The sequence below is a fragment of the Monodelphis domestica genome, chromosome 5 (assembly GCF_027887165.1).
Source record: "Monodelphis domestica isolate mMonDom1 chromosome 5, mMonDom1.pri, whole genome shotgun sequence".
In the NCBI taxonomy this organism is placed as follows: Eukaryota; Metazoa; Chordata; class Mammalia; order Didelphimorphia; family Didelphidae; genus Monodelphis; species Monodelphis domestica.
The window spans coordinates 235,891,237-235,903,727 of NC_077231.1; the positions used below are offsets into that span (position 1 = coordinate 235,891,237).

At 33.9% G+C, this 12,491-nt stretch overlaps 1 protein-coding gene across 1 annotated transcript in view; it reads left to right on the forward strand.

Moving 5' to 3' along the window:
• Positions 1-12,491, forward strand: part of NOM1 (nucleolar protein with MIF4G domain 1) — a 29,556-nt gene that overhangs the window by 13,492 nt on the left and 3,573 nt on the right. The window contains exons 4-9 of the mRNA XM_001373125.4: positions 988-1,311; positions 1,769-1,879; positions 4,907-5,071; positions 6,758-6,879; positions 11,128-11,260; positions 11,833-11,964. Of these exons, the coding sequence (XP_001373162.3) occupies positions 988-1,311; positions 1,769-1,879; positions 4,907-5,071; positions 6,758-6,879; positions 11,128-11,260; positions 11,833-11,964 (987 nt within the window). The remainder of the gene's footprint in view (positions 1-987; positions 1,312-1,768; positions 1,880-4,906; positions 5,072-6,757; positions 6,880-11,127; positions 11,261-11,832; positions 11,965-12,491) is intronic.

The following is a 12,491-nucleotide window of genomic DNA, read 5'->3' on the forward strand; positions in this document are numbered from 1 at the left end:
ATGGAATCTTCAAGAAGTGGTCTACAGATATTCTCAGATGCTAAGAAATTATTTTTCATTATTAAATATATGTTGTGTAGGACATTGTACAGGTATACTTAATACTAGAGATAAAAGTGTTGTTCAGCACTATTGAAGCTTACATTCTATGATAAATATTTTCTATGTATTCATTAGAATGATTATTTTATATTTGGTTTAAAAAGGGGAGCCCCGCAAAATTTACTTGAACTCAGTATTTTTTTTTTAAATATATTTTATTTGATCATTTCCAAGCATTATTCGTTAAAGACATAGATCATTTTCTTTTCCTCCCCCCCACCCCCCATAGCCGACGCGTAAGTCCACTGGGCATTAGATGTTTTCTTGATTTGAACCCATTGCTTTGTTGATAGTATTTGCATTAGAGTGTTCATTTAGAGTCTGTCCTCTGTCATGTCCCCTCAACCTCTGTATTCAGGCAGTTGCTTTTTCTCGGTGTTTCCACTCCCATAGTTTATCCTTTCCTTATGAATGGTGTTTTTTTTCTCCTGGATCCCTGAAAGTTGTTCAGGGACATTACACCGCCCCTAATGGGGAAGTCCATTACGTTCGATTATACCACAGTGTATTAGTCTCTGTGTACAATGTTCTCCTGGTTCTGCTCCTCTCGCTCTGCATCACTTCCTGGAGGTTGTTCCAGTCTCCATGGAACTTCTCCACTTTATTATTCCTTTGAGTACAATAGTACTCCATCACCAACATATACCACAGTTTGTTCAGCCATTCCCCAATTGATGGGCATCCCCTCGTTTTCCAGTTTTGGGCCACCACAAAGAGCGCAGCTATGAATATTTTTGTACAAGTCTTTGTGTCCATTATCTCTTTGGGGTACAGACCCAGCAGTGCTATGGCTGGGTCAAAGGGTAGATATTCTTTTGTCGCCCTTTGGGCATATGAACTCAGTATTTTTAATGTACTTTTTTCTCCTTAACCATCTGTTTCCAGGTTGGTGCTCACTTTTTGGAAGCTGTGGTGAAGAAATTTGATGAATTACATAAAACTGGTAGTGAGGGGAAAGAATGTGACAACCTCTTTGCCATAATTGCCCATCTATATAACTTTCACGTGGTACAATCTCTACTCATCTTTGACATTCTCAAAAGACTTGTTGGAACTTTCACAGAAAAGGACATTGAACTTATTCTTCTCATGCTGAAAAATGTTGGGTTTTCCTTGAGAAAAGATGATGCTTTATCTTTGAAGGAACTAATCAGTGAAGCCCAGACCAAAGCCAGTGGAGTAGACAAGAAGTTCCAAGATCAGACTAGGGTATGATTACATAATCCAAATTACATAAGTACACCTGATGAGAATTTAAAAAAAAACCAAACTATTCTGACCAACTATTTAGATTTAATTTTATATAGGCGATTTGTTTACTCTTTACTTTGGCTAAGTTTATAGTTTAATGTGGGGGAAGATGTGAATCTAAAGTTTTAAATTCTAATTTTAAATAATTAATTAAAAATAATAATTAATAAAAATTTGAATTCTAATTCCTTTATGAAGCATGGGTGATAGCCTTCTTTGTTTACATAGTGAAAGACTTTTATAATCTTAACGTTTAAACGATGGCTTAAATTTTGAAAACTAGTTCAAAACAGTTTTATATATAAATTATAATGTTAGCACAAATTCCGTTTATCCTATCTACAGGAATATATTTTCTGCCCATTTAAGTGATTCATTATAGTTTCAGATGTTTCTCTTTTTTTGTTTTTTTAAGATTCGGTTCATGCTTGAGACCATGTTGGCACTCAAGAATAATGATATGCGCAAGATTCCAGGCTATGACCCTGAACCTGTGGAGAAACTAAGAAAACTACAGAGAACTTTGGTAAAAAAGAAAAGAAAATGAAAAAACTTTAATGTTAGCTTACATTTTAGACTATTGTGCCATTTAACTGCATATTAAAGTCCTACTCTGATACCTCATTTCAGAATAAAGATAAACCCATCTTCATTGAGGATCTAGCACAGGTCCTATTAAGCTAAAATTAAGCTCCATTTATGGGCCTGAGGTGACCGTGTGTCTATTTTCTAAAGACCAGCCTTGCTAATGTCAGGAATAATTTCTAATTAGATTGTTTATATGTGATTTATTTAGTTAGTTTTAATGACTATGAAAGCTAAATCTATTAAAGTTGCATAAGCTTTCTGTATTGCATGAGATAATTCTCACAATGAAAAAATTATACATGCTTAAATATTGAAGCATGTCAGTTAAGATAGATCTATGATCACAAACTCAAGAAGTTAGACGACAGGAAACTAATAATTTTAGTAAAAATCAAAGTCTGATCTAAATTTCACTGAGTATTAGTAAGGATTATTGTTGAGACCATAATAATGACCACTGCAAATCTATTCATGGTGACTAGTACAATAATTTCTTCATTCTCTTTTGATACTATCTACAGCAATAATCAATTTAAAAATCATATGCAATACTCAGAAAATCTTGGGTGACTGGAGACTAATTACTTTGTATAAGTTTACAATGTGCTCTAAGTGAAAAGAGCCCATTTTAGTTTTAAACAAGCTAATTCCTTATATAATCATTTAGGTTAATGCCACTTAAATGCTATTTATAACTTTTAATCAAAGTTTATAAGTAATTCAACAAAAATTCATTTTTGTAAGTACATTTTGACTGCAGTAGAGGGAATTCTCGTTATAAAACATTCTTTTATAGGATAAATCATTATTCCCTACTATCTCTCTTTGGTAAGTTTCATTATTTGTTTTCAAAAAATTTTTCAAGTGACGTCTGACTATACTTCAAAGCAGTGGTTGTTTTGTTGACCACATTTAGATAGGATTATTCAGATAATGGTAGTAACAAATATATTGCTATTTGCTAGAAAACTTCCTTCACAACCTCTTATTTTAATTAAGAAGGTAATTAGGCAACAGACAAGTGGACTCTTTTGTCCTTATTTTGAGATCTTGTTTTCATAAATTATGGATGAAAAACAACAGAAGGAAAACAAAAAGATCAAGTTCCCTAGTTATTCCTTAAACTTAATTTTATATCCCTGAGCTCTGCTATACAATTTGTGAAATACAAGATAATGATATCTCTCAGAACTTCGTTGATAATCTCTGTCTTTTATTATATTTTCTTTATTCTGAAATGTGTGTGTGTGAGCCTCATGAATTTGAGTAACTTGGTCTTTTACTATCAGAGTCCTTTGGGATGATGATAATAAATATTAAGTAAAAACCAGTTTTATGGGGCTCTTAGGTGGCTCAGTGGAAAGAGTGCATGTTCAAATCTGGCCTCAGATAACTTCCTAAATGTGTGACCCTGAGCACTGATGCCCAGTTGCCTAGCCCTTACTCTTCTGCCTTAGAAATGAATCTTAATGTCAGTTTTAAGACAAGAGGTCAAAGTTTTGGGGTAAAAAAAATTTTATAAACTCAACATTGTCTATGTCCTTTTTCTATTTTTAGTCTTTATTTAGCGGAGACTAATTTTTCTGATTTCTATAATGACAGCATTTTTAATCTAATAAAAAGACCAGTAGACTCTTAAATTGTACTTTTGACCTTCTAGATTTTATTCTGCTTTTAACTCATAAGAAGACTTTAATTTAGTAAATTTAATATTTAATAATTTAATAAATTTAATAAAGATTTAATTATTTTTTGAAAGCACTAGATTTTGTAATATATGGAATATATTTTATAGGAATTTTTCATTTCATTTTCAAAAGAAGAAACTAAACTCATTAGAGTTTGCACTAATTGCCCTGCCCTGTTAACATTTTCCTTTCTATAGAAAAATTAATCCAACATTCCTTTGTATAAGATAAACAATTTACCTTTCTATTCCATTACTGTGTCAGATTATAAATTAAAGGATAGACTTAGGAGTGGGGAAAAATTAATAAGCAGTATCCTCCCATGATTTACTATAATTAATTTTCTCTAGAACATGAACACTAGACAGTAATAGGATTATCAGAATATGTCCTAAAAGGAACCTGAGAGGTCTCAAAGTCCAGCTTTCCCCTTTTACAAATAACAAAACTGAATCCTAGAAAAATGAAATGACTTTTTCCATATCACATAAGCAGTAAGTATCAAAGCTCAGATTTTAATCCAGATCCTTTGGCCCTAAAAATGATGCCCTTACCTAGACAGCATGCTGTTTTGTTTTGTTTTGTTTTGTTTTTTCAATGATCTGGCAACTCCTTTAAGCACTACCACAATTCTTGAATCTTTCCAACCTCAATTTATTATTTATTTATTTTGGGGGTGAAATTTTTAGTTTCACATTCTATCTCAATTTACCTGTCTATAAAATGAGGTGGAGAAGGAAATGGCAAACTACTCAATTATCTCTGCCAAGAAAACTCCAAATGGGACTACAAAAAGACTACAACAACAAATTAAACCCATATTCTTTTTTTTTTTTTTTAAGAACCAGTATAAATGCCATGAAATATACATAATCACATTCCTATTCTTATTAGGATCATTGGTTTTGAGGTTTCCCTTTGTGGAGATAGGAGGACCTCAGGCTTGAGGAGAGGGGGCAGTTATGTGGTTCAGTGGATTGTGAGCCAGGCCTACAGACAGGAAATGCTGAGTTCAAATCTGGCCTTTGTGACCTTTCCTACCTATGTGACCCTGGGTAAGTCACTTAGTCCCAATATTGAATAGAATAAAGTTTATACACATGCACTATATTTACTGCTATGATTAAATTATTATTTTGGTGTTTTAAATGTAGTTAACCGATCCCCCAAATGCTGTCATTTTTACATGTCCATGAAAGCTGAAGGAGAATGTTAATAGTATAAAGTATAAACCAAGCCAAAAACTACAATAAAAACTTATTTCATTTTTGAAATAGATTCGAAACAGTGGTTTTGGTAAAGAAACGCAACTTCGGGTCTCTTGGGAAAGCCTTTTGAATGCAGAGCAGATTGGACGATGGTGGATTGTAGGGTCATCCTGGAGTGGAGCCCCAATGATTGACAGCAACAGTAACAGCCAGCAGAAACAACATACAGGGAAGGTAAACTAGACTAATAATAAGGATTCTTGTTTGAATTTCATTATTAGGCTATTCTCTTTATTTTTCTTTAAAATGTAAGTTTTTAAAAATAATGACTCCTATACTTTTAATCTATTGCATATAGTAGGCCCTTAGTACTTCTTGAATAAGATTATGCAAATACACGACCACATCTACACTCATCCTTGAAAATTAAGAGTGATTGCTAATTTTATGATTCCAAGGTAGAAGCCACACAGTGGTAAATTTATTTATTGTGAAATCTATAGATATGCAAGCTTCTGTTGCACTAAAGAATCCTAGAAGTTTATTGTTGGAAGGGACTTTAAAGATTATAGTCAAAGATGTTAGAATGCATAAAATACGGAGAAGTTATAATACTGATCAGAGTAACCAATTTTGAATCCTGAAGGAGGGCTATTACAGCACTGTGGCCATAGATTTTTTTAAACTATAGTCCTAGATTTCAGAGTTATATAATTTAAATCTTTATTTTAGTCCATTGCTTTTATAATTCACATAAACCGTATTGTTACCATATAAGATGTTCTTAGCTGGGCATTGTAAGGGGTAGAAATGTGAGGGATTTTTATAAAAGATTGGACTGGATTATTAAAGAGTAGGGTCACCAAGAATTCAAATAATTCCAAAGAGATTTATTTTAACAATTTATTTGTAAAACATAGAAAGAGTGAAAGTAATGAAATCAGAGAGAGGACAGGGTAAGATATCTAGCCTATACACTAAGTATTTTGCTCCGACCCCAGACTCAACCCAGGCACTGCTAATTAGTCCTCAGCCAGAAAGGCTTCAGCCTTGAGCTGAGGACTTGGGGATGCAGGGAACCTCTCCAAGAGGGTAGGTCTCTCCTGAGGCTAGTCCCTTTAGAAAGTCCAAGGAAAGGAGTCAGCCTTTTTCACTCACCATGTGCCAGTCCAAAGTTCAAGGGCAGTCCGAGGTCTCACTCAGAGCTCCTCCAAAAGTCAAGTCAAAGACAGACCGAAGAGCATCCTCACAAGTTCTTGACATTTTTAAAGATCTTTCCATTTCATCACTTCCTGTGACTTTCCTCCACTTTATGTGTACCAATCACAGCTAAAGCTTTGCTTAGATCTGCCCAGGGGGCAGTCAGTCAATTCTGATTTGTCTCCCACTATTGCACACGTGGGTCACAGACCTCTCCCACTCAGGCATGAGTGAGGTGTATATGCTTTTGGTGATTAAATATAAAAATGGGCAGGGAGAGTTAATTTAATCTTCACAGTATGTTCCTCATCTGTTCCTACTGCTTTAAGACTTTTCCTCTCAACTTTTAAGCCCTAAAATCATTCATGTTCAAGTAATTCAGTTCAGCAAAGTTTTGTTTCAGACTTTTTCCCCCCAGCTGTACAAAATTTATTACCTTTTAAACTTTGTAGGACAGTGGAGATGTTTGATTTCTTTTTTTAATGCTAATGATGTTGGTTTTGTTACTTGGAGTCAAATTTTGCCTGCTTAAACTTTATTTGGGGTCAGGATGCAAAAAATAATATTACTTACATTTTTTGCTAGAGACCTAAATTTTAGAAGCTTCCATAATCCAAAGTATACATAAACTTTTGGATTTTTCCTTAAGGTCTCATAAGAAAAAAAGAATATTTGTTAAAATATAGTTATTGGCTATGGCTTATTTTTCCTTCTTTCAAGGTTAGTTCAAAGATACTAGAGCTTGCCCGAAAGCAGAGAATGAACACTGACATCAGAAGAAATATTTTTTGTACATTAATGATTAGTGAAGATTTTCTGGATGCATTTGAAAAGCTCCTAAAGTAAGTACATGTAGGAATTTTCAGGTTTCTTTTGTAATTTGACAATTTTTGTTTCCAACAAAAAGTTAAAATCAAAAAATTAGTAGTCCTTTCTCATCTTCAAACTGAAAATGTTTCCAGAGTGCATTGGCTAAGAAAGTTTGCTTTGCTTGACTATAATTCTTATTATTTGGGTTTTCCTTTCCTTTTTTTTAATTGAGGGGGAAATGATTAAGAGAAAGAATAAATATTTGTTAAAGTGCATTGGTTGGGAGGTAGCTGGGTAACACAGTGAATAGAGCTTTAACCCTGGAGTCAAGAGGACCTGTGTTCAAATGTGGCCTCAGACACTTCATAGGTGTGTGTCCCTGAGCAAGTCACATAATCCCAGTTACTTAGCGCTTATTGCTCTTCCGTCTTAGAATTGATATATAATCTATCGATTTTAAGATAGAAAGTAAGGGTTTAAAAAAAATAATTGTGCTCATTGGTCCTCTTTGTTTTCTTAAGAAGCACTATATATACTTCATATATTTGGATTCATAATTAAGGATGAGCTGATAGTAAAAAGCTTACATTTATTCTGAACATGAATTACATCGTGTTGTACTTTGATCTAAATGACTTAAATGAGCTGAGCAGACCCATTACTTTGGAAATTGTGTTGTCCCTTTTTTTTTTTTAATAAAAACAAAATACCTCAATTCAGTTTGCTTTCTAGCAATTATCTTTTACTCTGCAGGGAAATACAGTAGAAAACTTCCAGTTAACCGAGGAATCTGTTATTTGAGGTTTTTATTTAAGAATATAACATGTATTCCTTCACAAATTTTGATGCCTTATGTTATGCAAGACAGAAAGCACCCACTTAACTTCTCTTTGCCTCAATTTCTTCAACTGTAAAATGGGAATAATAGTACCAGGATCTGTTGGGAAGATCAGATGAGATAATAATTGTTAAGTACTTTGCAAACCTTTAGTGCCATGTAAGTGTTACCTGTTATCATTGTCATCATCCTCTTCATCTTCATCCAGCGTACCACCCAGCCTCCTCTTTTAGGTCTTTTAACACTTCTAGGGTACCAGTGCCATAAATAGGATGATATTCTTTGATTTAAAGCCATCTTGATAATAGCTGGTGCAGAGCACTTGAAAGTTAGCAAAACGATTTGCATCCATTGTCTCATTGAGCCTCCCAAGAACACTCTGAGGTGGCTGTTTTGGGTTCTATCCTTTTTTTTTTATGGAGAGGTCAAGAATGTGCCTCTGGTCACACGGCTCTCACTCAGACAGATCTAGGATCCAGCTTATGCCTATTGTGACCGCGAAAAATATGGTTTTCAAGACTGTGAATTGCCAGAACTGTAAAGATGATTTTAGTGTCTTGATTTTATATTAACAAGTGGTCGCCATGGGAAAAATTCCCAAATATGAAATACCTAAGTCAGCTGGGTTTTATGGAGATTCTAATTAATACAAATGAAGGAATTAAGGGAAGGGAGAGAGACAGAGTAAGAGGAAATAGTAGGAAAAGGCCTAGGCCAAATGACCTAGGCCTAAGCCTTAAGAGAGACTAGTCAGTCTTTTATCCACTCACCACAAGATTTTGTCCCAAGCAAAACTCCAACTAAGTTCAGAGCCAGCTCCTCCACACTAACTCCAAAACTCCAACTACCTCTTCCACCTCGAGCTCCTTCCTTTTAAAGAAAATTTTCTCTTGTGTCACCTCCCCTAAATTTTCATGTCTACCAATCACAGTAGACGTTTTCCCCAGGACTGACCATTCTTAGTTCACATCTTCTTTTGTTATCACCACCTCTGGGTAGACTAAAACTTCACATCTCTTTTGTTAAGCTTGCCTTTTGTAAGCTTCTTGACCTTTTAGTGATTAATTTAACCTTTATAGGTACTTAGCAACCTTTTGTATTAGATAGACCTAGCTTAAGGTTCTAGCTTTACTATAAGTATGAGTTGGGGACCATCAGGAGTTTATAACTTTATCTTCCCCTAAAGCACTGTCTGAGCAGGGTGGAGTAATTTTAAAATTCCCTATACATCCCTGATCAAGTATCTTCATTTGTTACAATAAGGGAATAGCCTTAACCAAATCTTCTAAGGTAGACTATTCCTGCCTGCCCATCCTGTGAGACTTGTTCTATCATCCCCCATATTCACTACAGGGTCCAACTAGTTGACCACAGACCTTCCTCAGCTTCTGTGGACACCAGTGATGGCCATAAACCATCTGTTGGTCAGTCACCTCTTGCTCTGCCACATAAGCAGGGTGTCTTATTTCAGTCATGCAGCTAGCAAGTGCCCTCAGTGGAATTAGAGCCCATATCTTGGACCTCACAACTCTTTATCTAATGTGGGAAACCACTTCTCAGCCACGTCACATCACCAACACAGTATTTGTGTTCGAAGATGTGTGTTTGCACATGTGTTTGGATGTAGAAGCAGTTGAGCTCATTGAAAATGCTGCCCAATTTTGAACTTATTGTCCACTTGTGCTTATGTCCACAATACACTTATTGTCAGACTCAGTGAACTGACTTCAGCTATACATCCTGATGTGGCAGAAGTCATTTATGTTTTTTTGGTTTTTTTTCCTTTTGTGGATCATTAAGCCAGTCTTTTAGTGGCTTTAGTAATGCCCTGTAATATTCTAGTGTTTAATGCAATCAGCACAAAGCCAAACCATCCATAGACCTGCTTTCCTCTCCACTGTCTTTACCTGTTTTGTGATGTAAAACTGTTTCTAACTTTGACATTTTACCAATTTTTGTACTTTTAAGCCAGTGTTGCCCCTTGGCTGCCAAATCTTTTGGCTTTGCAGGATTAGGCATATTCCTTGTAGAAGCTGTTTCTGAGCTCTTTACTATTCCTTTTATTTCTTTACATCAATTAAACTTCTGTTAGAAATCATATAAACTGAGTTAGTGTCCTTTCTTTTTTCATTTATTTGAATAGATCAGGATAAAGCTAGCCTGGTTACAGTGTCTACTCATTATTGTCCTCCCTTCTAATTTGTTCATTTTTACTTTTGCTCTAACTAGTGAATAGATCGACTACATACAAGCAGCTGATTTGAAACCTCTCCAATATGAATAACAATAACATTTTCTGTCTATGGAATTATAATTTATTTATTTTATTTTCTTGAGATGTTTGATGCTTGCCATTTCTAATGCTTTCCTATTCCCTTCTTCTGAAATAGTAAATGCTATTTATAGCTTCTGATTAATGTACAAGTCTGTAACTTCTTTTGTTTCTTAATTTTAAACTATTTTTTTCTTCTGTATTACTTACCATCTTGCTCTATACCCACTTTTGCATTGACCAAGGATCAAGGTTAAGATAGCTTTTGAGAAGTCAACCTGAGACATAAGGCATCTTCATTATATTAAACTGACATTTTTATTTCCCTGTAATTACCATCTATTATTTTTATTTGTCATGTTAAACTCCATAAACTATTTCTTCACTAAAATATTAGAAAAATCCCTTCCTCTCTTGGTGGGCCTATGCAACACATGACATATTAAAAAGTAAACTATTGGCTGAAATAAGTAGTGCTAATTTAGCTGCAGTTTGTTAGTGATGTGGATCTAGCTGTAACATTCAGGTAGAGATGAAAAAGAAAAAAAATATTAATTATAAGTGATTAAATAGAAAAACTAATGTTTGTTTGTTTTTTCTGAAAAAACTGGGAAGAAATGGGGAGAAAGTTTCTTTCCCTCTGATTTTTCTAAACTTTCAGTATTTTTAAATAAAAATAAGCAATCAAAGTTCAACATGATATATTGTTTTACTAAACAAAGAGACTCCAGACCAAAAAAGCAAATATTACAGAAAATTCCCCACATTACATTTATTAACCCACATGACTTAAAAATTTTGGGAAATCCTACCTCTATATTTAGACACTTTTCACCTTTTAGGGTGAAAATCTTTGGATGGCCAAATTTGACATCAGCATTTCAGAACTAGGAGAGATCTTAAATATTTGATTTAACCCCATCTGAGGCTGAGAAAAAGAAAAAAGATTTTTTTGTCTGTGGTTGTATAGATAGTAACCGATACAGGTACTAGAAAACTAGTTCTCTCTGCCCTCCACTAACAGATCTCTTTTTCTTCAGGTTCTATTTTTTTTTTTAGATTTATTTTAAAGAGATTTCATTCTCTTCTGTACAGATAAATGGTTCCTCTTTTCAAAGAGTTAAAATTAGAAGCTAAGTGATGTTTAAGTTGGTTATTTCTTATTTGCAGGCTTGGGCTGAAGGATCAGCAAGAAAGAGAGATAGTTCATGTTCTCATAGATTGTTGCCTACAAGAGAAAACATATAACCCTTTTTATGCATATTTGGCTAGCAAATTTTGTGAATATGAAAGGAGATTTCAAGTAAGTTGAATGTTTTATGACTGCTTAATAAATAATAGTCAAGTTTACTCATTGACCACATGAATTTTTCTTCTTCTTCCCCTTAATTCTTTCTCCTTTCTAAGCCCCAGTTCCAGATATTACATAAATCATAGCATAGATGAAGTTAGTTTGAAAGCCAAGTTTATAACTTGAGATTTCATCACCTATGATATCTTCTGCTAAAGGGTACTATAACTCAAATGGTACTTTACTTAAATTCATCATATTGTCTACTTTAAATTAGGAAATTAGGTATTGAAAGAAATTATTAAAAAATCTTTAAGAAACTGGCATGTTTGCTTTCAGAAGCCTTGATATGTTTAATAATATTAAATACATTTTAACTTGCTATTAATTAAAAGATTTCATTTTATAGGAGCAATGTAAAGATCACAATCCTGACTCCTTTTCTTTGAATATCAACAAACATATTTAATCACTTATAAATTATGTGTTTTATGATACCAGCCTTTTAATAAGAAAGCAGTAGAATGTCATGTATTATATGATGGTGCTTTATGACTTTATTTTTGTTTTCACTTTTGGAGTAGATGACATTCCAGTTCAGCATATGGGACAAGTTTCGGGATTTAGAAAATTTATCAGCTACAACATTTTCTAATTTTGTACAGTTGGTGGCCCATTTACTGAAGAAAAAATCACTTCCACTTTCCATCTTTAAGGTTTGTTAATCAATTAGTGTAAATAGTTATAATTAATTAATGAATTGGTGTTAACCTTTAAAATGCTTTAAAAATATCTGCTATTTTGTCTGAATATTTTATCTCATAACCAAATACTATATGTGTATCTAGTTGGGTAACCCAGTTGATATATCTAACTATTCCTTCTACCAGTACATTCAATAAGAATGTTTAGAAGTATAATTTACTAGCCTAGGTAAGTGCTTACATTCCAGAGTTTAGTTGATGTTCTGGTTGTAATTGCCAGTTCTGACATTGATAATCTCCGTATTTCCATGAGATGATGGAAATATACATATGCCAACATTTAGAGAAAATACAGAAACTTAGACAGTGAGGATGTGAGCATATTTGTAGAAATAGGAGAGTGTCTAGGAATTCCATCATTTGGTCTGGAAATGGAATATATTGGATCAGAGTCCTTCAAGTTCATCTTCAGAGATGACTTTTCTCACTTCCAGCCACCTGTAACATCCAGACTAGGACATATCTGGATCAAAGCAGAT